This window comes from Globicephala melas, chromosome 3, assembly GCF_963455315.2.
Source record: "Globicephala melas chromosome 3, mGloMel1.2, whole genome shotgun sequence".
NCBI classification, from domain to species: Eukaryota; Metazoa; Chordata; class Mammalia; order Artiodactyla; family Delphinidae; genus Globicephala; species Globicephala melas.
In genome coordinates this window covers 54,178,712-54,193,591 of record NC_083316.1, presented here as the reverse complement: position 1 = coordinate 54,193,591, position 14,880 = coordinate 54,178,712, and the positions used below count along the sequence as shown (strand labels likewise).

The 14,880-nt window shown below is 42.9% G+C and overlaps 1 protein-coding gene across 3 annotated transcripts in view; it reads right to left on the bottom strand.

Annotated features, from left to right (window-relative positions):
• Positions 1-14,880, bottom strand: part of PIK3R1 (phosphoinositide-3-kinase regulatory subunit 1) — an 86,916-nt gene that overhangs the window by 67,630 nt on the left and 4,406 nt on the right. For all 3 annotated transcript variants that reach the window (XM_030844667.2, XM_030844649.2, XM_030844655.3), the window contains exon 2: positions 7,388-8,107. In XM_030844667.2, the coding sequence (XP_030700527.1) occupies positions 7,388-7,721 (334 nt within the window). In that variant the 5' untranslated portion in view covers positions 7,722-8,107. The remainder of the gene's footprint in view (positions 1-7,387; positions 8,108-14,880) is intronic.

The following is a 14,880-nucleotide window of genomic DNA, read 5'->3' as shown; positions in this document are numbered from 1 at the left end:
CAGATCTTAAAATCATACAGTATGTAGATTTGCAAAAACTTGGTACCAATTTGGCGCTTTCATTAGCAACAATCCTATACCATCCCAAGGACCAACCTCCAATCAGATCTTACAGTGAGGTCATGTGAGCACATCTGCCCAACCATCTTTGCTTATTTCTCTGAGTTCCTTCATTATTTTCCCTTCTAGCTTCTGGCTTGCACTACCGGGGAAACAGTACTAGTGAGAACTTACACTTTCTGCGTTTTGTTTCTCCAACAATTCTTATGAGTAGGAATGGAGAAACTTTTACTGATCAAGGGTCAGTAAGAGGTTAAAATAAAAATACAGCCAGAATTCAGAAGACATAGCGTCTACTTGTTGTTTTAAAAGTAGAGAACACTGGGATTAGAAGGGTTATGGAATTTACAGAAAGCAAAGCAGAGTGGAATTTCTGATTCAAATAATATACCACAGGGATTTATGTTTCACTTATGGCTACATCTTTACCATCTTGGATATCAGATTTGATCATCAAATTACAAATAGTCTTCTACAATACAGTGTTAATAAACTCACATAGGGAACTTCAATACGCATCAAATTATGATAGGACAGGAGAATCTATAAGCATTGCACAATACAAGCTACCAACTGAGAAGAGATAAATAGATGAATACAAACACCCCCAAGCAAGAAACAGAACAGAGAAGGTATTCCTGAAAACGACAGCCATACTTTAGGTGGCATAAAGCCACTAGGACAAAGTTCTCCATGCAAAATTAAACAGAAAGATCTGCTGCTTGTTTGTTTTGTTTTTAATTGCAAAGTTATATTTCATCAGAACATTTTTTAAATGTACAGTGTATGGAATTATTGTAGCAGAAGCAAAATATCATGGTCTTTTACATCAACCAGTAAGTAGGAATGATGCGTTTATAAAGTATTCTGACAACATTTCATTAAACTCGATATTTTAGGGAAACTGTACCCAAGTAATTAAAATACAGTCAATTTCTAATTCGCTTTGACCTTCTCTATTTAGATTATTTTATTGAAACTGAAAACACTGTTTTGATACTGAATGCTATAAACTCAATCAAGACCTCAAAAATTAAGATATAATCCATCATGCAATTATCCTTCTCATTTCTAGTTAAAATACCAAGTTATTTTCTCCTATTTTAGCCTTCAAACCAATTTTACGTCCTTCCTCATGGAAATTTGTTAGCAACAAAGACACAAATATGCAACAGCCAGCTGTACTGCTAACATCTGCTTTCTTTTACTGAGAAAAACATGGATATGTAAATGGCATCTAATACTTGGTATTCTTATTTGCCAGAGGTACCAGATTCTCCCCTTTTTGGAAGCTACTTAGCATATAAGGTGCCATTTGTTGTTGGATTTCAGAATTTTGAACATTTATTTTTTCAAACTCTGACTTAGTGGAGAAGTGTTTGTTAATCAGAATTTTGCCTGTTTTAGACAAAGATGCATTCACCTACAAACAAGGGAAGACCGACTTCAAAGTTATCAAAGGATCTGTTGACAACTAAGCTAAAAAGTTAAAAATAGAAACACTTTTAACATACAGAATTCTACTTTCATGACAAAGAAAACTGTATTAGAACATCAACATTACCTTGGTTGCTAGTAAACAAAATAGGATCACTCCACTTACACAGCTCCTGCTCGAATCAGAAGTGTGAGGGCTTTATTTGGTTATACAGACATGGACATTGGACCCTTTACCCATTTTGGAAAAAAGAACACAGTGAAATCTCTAGAGCCAGCAGCCTTAATGAAAGCCTCTGAACATATATCTCACTTAAGTAAAAAAATATATATAATTTGCATACTACAGCTGTGATTCTAAATGACACATGCCATGGTAGCCTGGCAGAAAAGCTTTTCCTCAAATAATGTCTTATCTGTAACCCTGAACTTAGCTGTCACCGCAGCTCCAGGAAAGCGAGAATCAAATCCTTCCTGTCTAATAACAGACTGGAGGAGGGAGGGAGGAGTCCTCTCCTCTCTGGGAGACAAGGGGACCTTCCTGCCCATCCCACCTCTGGGAGCCCTGTTAATTTCTAACATGGCTGGGCCAGCTCGGGGCAGAACCTTTCTGCTAAAAAGCAGCAAAGGCGAGAACACTTTCTCTTCTTCTCAATTTCCTTTTCAAATAACTGTGGATATGGAAATTGTTTGTTAGGGTTACTTTCTCCTTCACATTTCTGGGGAAACAAAAGAATTAAATTTAAAATTAACAGGGAAAACATCTTAAAAATCAAGAATTTAGTAAGAAGAATAGAAACGCTGGTGCTCCTGAGAGGGAGAACTGTTATCATATGTAACTAAATGCCTGAGTGATACAGTCTGTCATAAGAGAACTGGTTAGGCTCATCTGATTTTATCAAAAATGATCACCACATTTGTTTTTTTCAGGCCTGCTCTTTAGTCAATTATATTGATGACATCTTTCAGATGTCACTTCCTACTAAAACACGAAGGGCAAACACTTACATGTTGGGAATTTCCTGGCGGTCCAGTGGTTAGGACTCAGCTCTTTCACTGCCGGGGCCCGGGTTCAATCCCTGGTCGGGGAACTAAGACCCTGAAAGCCTCACTGTGTGGCCGAAAAGAAAAACAAACAAACAAACAAATCCCCAAACAAACAAACAAAAAACAGGTATACGTTTACATCTGGGTAAAAATCTCTGCTGTTCTGATTAATTTTTCTGGTGGGTCAGAAACTAAAGACAGGACTCCAAGGCCCTGATCTTCAAATATCCTGCAACCAGGCCTGCTTGCTTCCCAAAACACAGTGATCAATGAAAAACAGGGAGTCAGCACCAAAGCCAGAGGTCTCACCCCATCACTGGGGGCGGTTAACCACAGTCCTCCCGCTTCACAGCAAAGTCTCACTTAAGCAGGAGAAAAGGTGAGGAAAGTTATGACAAGGCAGCTTCTGAACTAAAACAGAATTCATAAAGGCAGGAATTCGTGAAGCAAAGCAAACTACTTTCACAGGGACTATTTCTGTGAGTAACAGCAGTACGTTCCGACCAGGGGGCTCAGCAAAGGTGTATAATTTGGGATCGGGTCACCATCCTCTGCGACCTCTGTACAGTGTAGTCAATCTATGTGATGTATTACAGCCTTGCTTTCTAGACAGGGGGCGACAACCATGGAGGGACACTCAAATGCTGAGTGTGAAAAATGGAAAAATCACGTGGCTGGGGAGACCATGAAAGCAAACACAAGCTGCAGGCTTTTCTCTTCGTCTGTTTAGAAGGAATTTTGATCAAAGTTTAAAACAGCCCACACCAAATGTGTGCTTTATGTTTTATATGTAGGACCAGCTGGGACCCACTGTCAGAGTCCAGAGTGGGAGCTGGGGGAGGGGTGTGCAGATGGGGGATGGAAGTGGGGATGAACTCAGATTCCTAAGTGATCTCTCAAGCTAGCAGATTTCAACGTCCTATACAAACTGATGTGGTCATGGAATCTCACTAGTCTAAATATTCTGGATTAGTGTGACTTTAATCAAAGGATCTCAAAATACTGTCTCAAGAAATAGCCCCACTGGACAGCTTACTTATGAAAGGAATACAGTTTGATTCTCTTATTCCTAAATCCCCACTTCCATCAACTCATTTCCTTGTGTCAGGGGAAATATGGAAGCACCGCTGAATGCAGAAAGAGCAGGAAGATGGTCTTTCAAGAGCTCCCCTAAGGAGCATGTACCACCCATTGTGCACCCCCATCACACCGTTCACCTGCACCAGACGGGGAAGAGGTTCTCTCCAAAGAAGGTAAAACAGGGCTTTACTGGGCTGTGGGAAAATGAAATGTGATGCTGATATCTGTGATTTTAGCTTCCATGCAAAGAGGAGATAAAAGAGGGGGAGGGACAGCATAAAATCTGTGCCCGAGGACACTTGCTGATCTTGACATGTGCTCTATTAACTTTGCTTAAGTGGCTGACAGAGTACACTCTCAGCTCAACATGCTTTCCCACCCGCAGAACTACCCGTCCTAGGAAATGGGGTAAAAAATAACAGCTTTGGAGACACAGCATGCAATGGTCAAGGCCAGGTCAAGATTCCTCAGATGTGAATGATGTGACTAACAATAAACCGTGATGTTTAAAAACAGAATGGGCTGTTACAGCCGTATGCCTGCACGAGACATACCAAGCACGTGGCTCACTTCCAGAGTCACGTGGGATGTGAAACAGCTGGATGATGCGCTTCCACAGCAAGCATCTGTCCACTTGCTAATCACCTACGATGCTGTTCTAGGTAATTGGGATAATGGAGAGACATCCAAGACCCCTGCCCTCACAGGGCTTAACAAACTACCAGAGTGAACAGATAATAAACGAACAATGTGGTAAGTAAATTCTAGAGTAGGTTAGATGATAAATGCTTTGCAAAAGCAGAAGGGCAGATTGTATGTGAAACGAGATGAGCAGAGCCAGCCTCCTTGAGAAGAAAGCTTTAAACAAAGAGTGGAGAGTGGGTCAGCTAAGAGGACGGCTGAGGAAGAGCTGTCCAAGCAGAGGCCCGAGGAGGTGGGAGAAGAACCGGAAAGGGCATCAGAGGGCACGCCGTCTCTCTCGGGTCCGACTTCATCTCTCATCCCTGCTTTCTAGCACAAGATAGGGGCTCAGTTCATATTTACTGAATGATTTAAACTCCAAGAAATACAAGATTATCCAATATACAAATTCAATCCAAACTAGGCCAGGGCTTCATAAGAAAACTGTATGCAAACTGGATGGGTGGAAGGTACATTCTCCTGAGAGGAGCTGGGGATCAGATCTTCAAATGGGTTTTTGACTCTCTTTTCCCCAAAAATGTGAGACATCACAGCCTTCTTTCCAGGAACATGCAAGAAAAGCAAAAAGTGGGTTCTGTCATCAGGCGGAACTCCTCACACAGATGCTACTTGTGGGCAGAGTTTAAAGACAACGTTCTTTTAAATACAAAGAGGGAAGCTGGTGAGAGGGGCATAAAGGTACGTTTATCCCACGCTCATCTCGGGGGCGTGCCCACTGTCCCCATAACACTCCCTCCGCAAAAGAGACCTGCATGTCACCGGGGTAACCTTCTCAATAAAATACAGTCAAACATGAAAAACAGGCTAAGTAAGGTGAGGGAGTAAAAAGGAAAAAAAGGCGAAAGAATTCAATTACCGTAAGAAGAGAAAAGTACTATCCTTTCTCACCTTCATATACTTTGTCCCTGCAAACACTTTTCAAATAAACACACCCTCAGGCAAAAGAAATTAAAGCCCCACAGGTTCCAACAAATAAGTCTGTCCTTACAACTACTTTCCATATCAATTTGACATGCAACTCGCAGGAGCTGTGGAATCCTCATTTCACAGGAATCAAATTTAAATGAGAATGCAAGAGTAACATTTGTAGAAAATCTAATATTTAGTACCTCAACTCCCCACCCAACCCCCATACTGTCTTTCCAACCTTTCAATTGCTCCTAATTTCTCATTTATATTCAGGCCTGCTCTAATACTTTAATGCACATTACCGTGGGTCTCTTTCTTAAACTCTGCTAAAATATTTCATTTTACTCTTTCTATGTATTTAAAAAAAAAAAGAAAAAGCTGTTAAAAATCTCAGTTGTTACCACATTACGTTAGAAAGAAAGCGTTATAAAATAGTTTAGATCCTACAAAGAGAAAATCATTTTTAAGGAAAGACTTGCTTTTCCGTATACTATATCCAAATGAAAATATCAAATGCAATTTTTGTTTAGAAGCTATTTTTACAAAATCTTTTTGTCCCTAATCTTGACAAGGTACCCCTTTTAAATAATCTTTTCTGACCTGACTCAAATATTTTTATAAGTCTGTAATCTTTTGTATGCCAGGAGAAATTATATCATTTTTCCTTTTGAATTAGACTACATATTAGGAAGTGTATCTAACTTAAAAAATCAAAAGTCAAATTAAAAATATGTAGTTTGGTAGGAAAAAACAATTATGCATATACCTCCCCTCAGCTAAGTGAAACTATGCAAGAAACACAATGGTTGACAAAATTATATATAATTATATATATATATATAAAATGACAAAATCGTATGTTACATATATACAAAAAACTTTCAGAGTCAAGTTTTTTTGATTCATCTAGAAAAAAACCTAACTTTTGCTTTTGAACTGTCAAGTAAAACATATCATTTGAATATTATTTCTAAAGTACAGTATAATGTTTATAAAACAAGTATCCCTTTTGGGTTGGGATGGGAAGAGAAAAGCTCTTCCCTTCAAGTGTCCTTAGTGAGTTCTTCGACATTTATGAAATATTCCCAATTCCATTTACCCTTGCATTCTGCTTCTTCACTCCCGGTACCTCATTCATTTGTGCTAAAATAAGCCAACATTAAAGAAGACACAATAGGAACAGGATCTCTTCCAGAAATACACCATGATGCCCACAGTCAGTTTTACTTGACACATAACCACCGCAGTTGAGTCCACCCATCTGAAACACATCTTTCCACGCCTTTTTCATTCTCTGGGAAAAAGATTATACAGGGGGAACAATGCTTGAGATTTACCAGTGAAGAAATGAATGATTTGACAAGGCTGTTAACAGCAAAGCGGAGTAAAAGGCTTGTCTCTGTGTGAAACTGAACAGAAGAAATACCTTAAGGAACAGCTGTGCTCAGAGCTGAAGTGGGGACCATCTCCAATGAACAATGAGTGGGCTTTGGATCAAGGTGTTTTCCACTTGAGAAAAATATTCAGTGATTTTTTTTTTTTTTTTTCTCATGAAGGCCAAGCACACTTGGCATTAATGCTACAGATGACACTACCCAGGCAGGAAGAGGACTCCCTGTGCGCCTACACTAACTACAGGATAGAGTTTCAGCTTCAGCAAGTATTCCTGGAGAGGAAACCAAGAGGTAGACACCAGGTTACAAAAGCAATGGTTTCTTCTCTGTTGAGTTCTGTGGTCATTTTATTACTCTCTCCATTTTCCATGCAGATCAAATTAATGTTAAATATACGTACATTAGACTTACCCTCTACTTTCCCAAAATGATTATTTAGGTATATAATACTAGTTACAAGAATAAGAATGCAAAAGGTGTTTAATTCCATGGCAACTCTAATAATAGTGTTTTGAGACACTAACTGAAAAGGTTCTCAGATATCACCACCCTAGTTTTATAACAACCCTCCACCCCACAAACACAAATTTCTAGCCATGTAATGACTGACCAAACTTTTATGCACCATACATAAATTCAGGTAAAGTTGCCAAAACAACTTCTGCCCAGACCGTTTCAGCCCAGCTCAACCAACATGAGACTTTTCCTTTAAAAAAAAAAAAAAAGCAGTCATGAAGCAATCACTCATCAATACTGACCTTGCTGCTCACTGTCTGCTTCAGTTTTTGAAGAACCTGGTGCAACAGGAAGGGGTCGAGGTGGCCGGGGCTTTGGTGTGGGCGGTGAGATCTTTTTCCTTCCAATGTATTCTACGTAAGTTCCCGGAAAGTCCCCCCTCTCCCCAGTGGTCTCGTTATAGCCATTTAACCAGCCGATTTCTTCAGGCCTGGCTTCTTGTCCATCACTGAATCCAAGAGCTACTAAGGACCCTTTATTCACAGTCAGTACGTCCCCCAAGTGCAAGTCAATGTCTTCTTCCCGCTCCTTTTTATAGTCGTACAGCGCCCTGTACTGGTACCCCTCGGCGCTCATGGCTGCCGACCTGCGACCATGCGACAGCTGAGGCTGGCTGCACACCGCAGTCTAACCTGACGTTTCTATGGAAAGTGAATTCAGAGAGTGTGTTAAGATTCCTAATACACGTCCGGCAGGGGATAAAGGATAACTCTCCAAAGGTTTAAGAGGAGAGGTGATTGGCCATCCGGCCGTCCATCTGTCCTCCATCAAGGGTGTGACTGAAGTCAGGGCTCACTTCCTCTGTGGCCGCAGTCTTCCCACCGGCTTCCTTTTCAGCAACTCGTCAACACATTGACTCGGGGCTGACTCTCCCTTCGAGGCCCGATCCTTTCTGACACTCTTGTCACACTGTCCATCTGTCATCTGATTTGACTGTGGCACACACCACATGCGAGCTGCACCTAGCAAAGGGAAAACAAGACTTATGAATCAACGGCACACTTGGCCATCTGTGTGAATCTGAATTTCGACTTCCATTCAACAAGTACTTAATCAACCTGGCAGACGTACACAGGCCAGTATGCTTTTGCTTGACATGGTATACACAACAAAGATTAGTGAGGCAGGCAGTCCCAGCCTTCTAAGAACACTCGGCAGCGTGGGAGGGATGCTGGAATGTGGCAACATCTCAGAGATAAGACAGGACACAAGGATCTATAACACTAGGTAAATGTCATAAGAGAGCAGAGACTGAATGCTAGGGAGTTCAAACAAGGGAGAGACCACATCTCACTGCAGGCATCTGAAGACAGAAGAGAACGTGTGGCATGATCTTAGGTACAGATGTGATGAAGCACTTGTCATATTCTGGGAAGAGCTAGAACAGGCAGACCGGTATGTGTGAAGCCAAAGAGGGAACATCACGTCCGGGTTAGAAAGATAAGCAGGGGTTGTATAACAAACATCACACACACCCGTGTCGAGTTTATGAGTGATGCAATCTACACTGGGGAGCTGGAAAAAGGCTTGGAGAGAGGGGAACAACAAGACCAGAGCGGCACTTGAAGAACCTCAGTCTAATCCTGGTGCGTGGAAGGGACTGGCGTAGGGACAGAAGAGGAGAGCCATGAAAGGTGTTTTGCAGCCATCTGGGCAAGTGGCCATGAAGGCATGAACCAAAGTGGCAGCAGAAGGCACGGAAAGGGGAGGACTGAAGTAAGGGAGGAAGAAGCATGTGTGGTACGTGGCAATGCTGAAAAATGGATCAAGAAAGAGAGAAGCACACGGTACTGGGTACTGGATCCTGGTTGGGGAAATGGACAGACTGCAGCATATGAGAAACAGGATGGCAGAGAAGCCAAGAGGAAGGGGCTCTTCCCAGGCTGGAGGGCTGAGCCAAGGTTCAAGGTACTAGCTGACTGCTGGACCTTAAAGAGGATCCACTCTGCCAGCTATTTTAGAGTTCATTTCTGCATGACATGAGATTATCAGAGAGATACACTGACCTGTATGTCTGTTTAGCAACATATTAGTATTTTTAAGCCAAAGAAATAAAGACACAAAACTTAGTACATAATAGCAGAGCATAGGTCATTTTGTTGGTACCTTCCTAGCAAAAAAGTAAAATAGAAAGTATAAATTGTACAGAAAATACAAGCACAAAATAAAAAGAAAAAACAAAATAAAAAGGAAAAACTTCTCTCTCTCGCACTTTCTCTTTTATCCCAACATTGATTACTGTTTTAATTTTACGTTGATTCCTTTCTTAAAAAGCAATGAAAATGATATATATTTTTTTAAAAAAGAAGAAGAAAAAGAAAGAAGCAAAAGGTGCCTGATCCTGAGTTCACAAGAAGAATGTAGCTACCAATATCAGGCAAAGGGAAGCCAGGAGGCCTGATGGGCTAACAGTGATGCTGGGCACCCAAATGCAAGCGTGGATCGTGGAAAACCTGGTCTGTGATTCAGGAGAGGAAACACACCTGAGGCTTGGTAATCAGCCGCATATAAGGCAAGGCCAAGCTCAATGGAATGAAGGAACTCAGAGGGAAAATATTAAAAGTAAAAAAAAAAAAAAAAAAAGATCCAAGGACCCAACATCAAGGTTCAATGAATGCCATTGAGGAGGGAAAGTCAAGGTCTGAAGACAATGCAATGTCCTGGAAACAAGGGGTAAGAGGGTTCAGGTAGGAAAAGGTGATCTCTAAGACTAAATCCTGCAGGGGCCTCTGGAAGTGGGAAACAGGCAGGGCTAGGTCATCTGGGGCTTTTGTCCATAGTGGAATCATCACGGACTTGAGAAAGCCCACTCTAGTCTAATAGTATTGAGAAGAGTAACCAGAGTTTAAGGAGTTAAGGAATAAAAAGAAAGTAGAGATGGCTGCAGATCACACTATGAAGATAAGCTCAGTGGAGGGGGAAACGGAAATGCAAGTTTTTTTTTTTCTTAAACTAGTAGAGGCAGAGGGCTTAGAGAGTCAGAGGCTCTTTAAGTTAGAGAGGCAGTAAGGCAGCTTGGATAGCTGCTAGAACAGTAGAGAACAATGTGCACACGGACACACTATGTGCTCCGTTCATTTCTCCACGTTATCTTTGTTAGAAAGAGGAAAAGCAAACTCAGCCAGCTTTCAGTTAAGCTGGCTGAACAATAAAGCAATAAAAACAATAGCCTCACAATTTCGGTACGCTGTGTCAAAGAGAGCTTTTATAAGTTTTCAAGAATGGAGCCCTTTAGAAGTTTATTATTATAGGCACTCTGCGGTGTAGGCATCTTAAGAAGCAAATCTAATCACAGATTAATTGTTATGCTGGCATTCAGAAGTGTAAAGTATTCAACTTTACATGGCTAAAGCCTCTTAGCTGTAATACAATAACGCTCTTAGGAGAGTTACATATTAAAAGAAGGAAAAACAAACACTGGAGATCTTTGTGTAGCAAGAATATTAATTTGCAGTAGTATTCTACTTCGTATTTCAGTTGGCAGAGAAAAAAAATTAAAGCAGCCAGCAGAGCATATGAGAAAAATAAACTATGTTATGTTTGAAGACAGCCTCTCCTTTTGCTAGATCCAGAATCAAATTAAATATTCGCTGCATAAATTCACAAGAAAATGTAGAACTAGCAAATCCCATTTTTAGTACTAATGTACTCTGTTACAAATGAGACACAGAACATGAAAATTTACATATCCCTAAATGCCTGGAAACCAGGCAATATGCCTGAGAATAATTTAATTCCTCCAAATCTGCCTTGAAATTTTTGTTAGCTTTTCCTGGCAATGTATGTTTTTTTGAAAAAAAAAAAAATCCTCAACTAGTAGGCTGGGTAGATCTTTCCGCCAGCTGCTGCCTATGTCTTCCTCTATTTCAACAGCCCAGGAGGCCAGTTTGGTGAGATTCTTAACAGAATGGGGAGTATAATAATTCCCCTCTCTCCCTCCTACTCTGTCCACCTCAATTCCTCCTCTCCCCGCTACACGGCTCTCAGCAATCGCCAAGCCCTGCTCACGGCGCACCTATGTAGCTATGCATGTCCCTCACCAGGGGACACTGCAGTAAGAAAAGATCCAGGTCTGCTCAAGGTTTTACAAACCTAAAAACTGTGTTTACATTGGCCTGAGGCTAAATCCCTGCAAGGAGATAAAGAACCCTGAGGAACCCAAAGACTTCAGCAAGACCAGACTTTAGAGTAACAATTCCCGCCATAGATGCCAGAGATCTACCTGTCTCTACAAAGTCCCCCTCCCTCACCGTTTGTAAGAACCACCTTACTTTCTGTGCAGAAGAATCCTATGCAGAACTCTGGGCCCTCAACTGACCAAGAGAAGCCCAGATCTTCTATGACTCTTGGACCATAGGCAGCACACACCACTCATCTTCAGGGACTCCACCGTCAAGGCCAGGAAGACCAATCCAAACAGTCCAAGGTCAGCCACGATGCAGTGCCAATTAAGAGGGAGCGCTGGGCTTCCCTGGTGGCGCAGTGGTTGAGAGTCCACCTGCCGATGCAGGGGACACGAGTTCGTGTCCTGGGTCCGGGAGAATCCCACATGCCGCGGAGCGGCTGGGCCCGTGAGCCATGGCCGCTGAGCCTGCGCGTCCGGAGCCTGTGCTCCGCAACGGGAGAGTCCACAACAGTGAGAGGCCCGCGTACCGCAAAAAAAAAAAAAAAAAAAAAAGAGGGAGCACTGACTAGCCATGGCGTGGTGAGTGGAGCGCATCCCATGGGGAGGTGCAGAGAGGCCTTGGCTAGAGGGGGGCGGCCCCCCCCTGCTACACAGTGTACACCTTCTCCTGACGGCCATGCCCATTTTAATGGCTGCCACTGTCGTCGTCACTAAATACTGGAAGCTATAGGTGTATTAACCCATTCAATCATCACCATCGAATATTCAGTGGGAGCTATAGGTGTATTAACATGTTCAATACTCAAGGTAACCATGAGATGGGTACTATCAACATTCTCACTTTACATAGGAGGAAAACGAGGTGCGGAGAGTTTAGTGTCTTGGCTGTGATATCTTGGCCATGATAACACTCACCAAGGGCGAGGTGTAACTAGAGTTCAAATCCAGGCAGGCTGGCTCCAGAGCCACCACTTTTAACACCTTAAAACCTACTGCCCAGGGCTTCCCTTGTGGCGTAGTGGTTGGGAGTCTGCCTGCCGTTGCAGGGGACGCGGGTTCGTGCCCCGGTCCGGGAGGATCCCACATGCCGCAGAGCGGCTGGGCCCGTGAGCCACGGCCGCTGAGCCTGCGCGTCCGGAGCCTGTGCTCCGCAATGGGAGAGGCCACAGCAGTGAGAGGCCCGCGTACCGCAAAAAAAAAAAAAACAACAAAAACCTACTGCCCAAACTCAGCTAGCTTGCTCGGATGCCCCAGGACGGCCCAGATATATACATGGGGTCAATGGTGCAGATTCCTCGCTTGCATGCTCTGACCTCTCAGGTTTATCTTGAAGGTCTGCTTGTTGCTCTCTGTGACGGTGGCCTTACCGATAGTGTTTGTGACTCTTTCACAAAAACACCTGCACAAAAAGAAGCATTATAACTCAGCAGGAGTGCCCTCAGTCTGAGACTCAGCAACTTGGACCACACAGATTTTCTTCCAAAGAGACTTCATTAAGATGCATCCTTGCCAAAGAAGTCCATGAACTAGTGAATCAAAGAATACTGGGCACATCACTTCTGGAAGGCTGCCCTCTTCTGGAATCCTGCCCATTTCTGCTCTACAAGCTTCAGCTTCTGTCACCTACATGCTTCTTGGCATCTATGCCCCCCGCTGCTACCCCAGGCCCCTCACTGCACAATTTCTAACAGCTCAGCTCCTCCTTGGGGGGGTATGTGACGCATCGTCCACAGTCACCAGGGCTATCACATTTAGAGGACTGGCAAGTTCTCTTTTCTCTCACCCTCAAATTTCTCTCTCACCCACAGAGCAGAAGACTCAGCAGACTGGGGCACTGGTAGTGCCTAGATCACTGTCCTGTGATCAGTGTGGAGCTGAAGCTATATGGTGCCCAGATCCACAAGCTTACCCCTCCAACCTCTTTGGCTACGTACACCTGTTCATTGAAATGTTTCCAGCCAGCTTCAACAGAATTATTTCCCCAGTTAAGATTTTTATATGTGGATAATCTAATGTTTTCAAATAACCAAGGCAGTTTTATGACATGTGCTCCAAGACAGTGCATAACCTAAGTTACTGTAACAAAAGGTATAAAGGAGTCCTAGGAACAAATAACAAATTAACTTACTCATACAGAACATCATATGCAGCAGTTCAAAAGGTCCTTCACGGGAAAAATGTTGCTCCTGTTTTTCAAGCCTTTTACAGACTGCCTGCAATACCATTACTCGGAAGACAGATTTTTCTCTCTCTGCTAAAACACCAACCAATTCCCATTCTGTTCCTCAGAATAAAGTTGTTTCTGATGCCCGACAAGGAGCAATCCATGACTTTTTAATGTACAACTGCTTGAAAGTAAATTTTCAATTTAAACCCTCTAACCCGCAGGCATTTGGGCAAAGAACCAAACAAAATTCTTTGAAAAGTCCTCTGACTTTGTTGACTTACTCATTCCCCTTTCACAAAGGACGGGGATTTAGCAAACTTGGTGGGGAGGCAGGAATAAAGGATATTTTCAAATCACTTTAAATAAATCAAGAATATAGCCTGATCGTGTGATTCTATCCTGCCCTGAAATCAGCAGTTTGGCCCTGGGTCCCAGCACAGAATGGACTTTCAATCCAGCTGCAAAACTACAGAGAGGTTCCTGGGCCCCCAGACCTATAATTCACCTCTCCATCTTCAGTGTGGTAGCTCTGAGTAGGGCAAGCTCCCTAACTAAATCCACACAGCCTTTTTAAAAAACAAAAGGCACAATTCATTATTTAAAACTCTTTTTACCTTTCAAAGAGTGTCCTGGAAATCATGAAAATCAAACTGAACAGTTAAAATTTCCTACTAACAAAATGAATTTCAAGCTAAAATGATGGGCTCGGGGCAACATTTTATGGGATGTAAATTTTACCTCAATTAAAACAAAATAAAATGATGGGCTCGGAGGAAGCCCCAAGCCACAGCCCTCAAGTATTTCCATTCATTTTTCAAACCAACCAGAATGTGTCCCAGGCTGCCGCGCTCAGGGCTGGGTCTGCACTGTGGGGGGAAGCAAGGCACCTAGGGCACAACTCCTGCCCGCCAGCCCTCTGGGGGTTGGGGGTATGGGGGTGGGGGGACAGGACAAGCCCCGGTCAAACAACAAGGTCACAGGGCTCTGCAGAAAGCAAAGTGATGGGATAGCGGAGCACTGCCGAGCGACAGAGACACAGGTCCAGCTGGAGGCAGTTCTCAGGCTCAGTGGTCACCACAGGGAGGCTGTGGCTTCCAGAGCCTGAGAAACATATCCCATCACCCAGAAAAGGCCATGGGATGGACCACTCTAGTTCTCTGCGTCATCCCAGGGAAGAAGCCCTGAGGAGATGGCCATGGAATGGGAGGACTAAAGCAGACAATCTAGGGTCCCCCCTCTTGTGAAAATACAATGCTACTGTGTAAAATCCTTAGCAAGAAGGCGAGTACAAGCACTGGGTTTCACCCTCAAAGATGCTTGTCCCCATTGGTGCCTAAATTTTTAAACTTAGGCAAGTTACTTAAACCTCTCCGTGCCCCTATTTATTATGAAGAGTAAAGGAAATTATTTATACAAAGACTGCACTCCATGCTTGATAATTA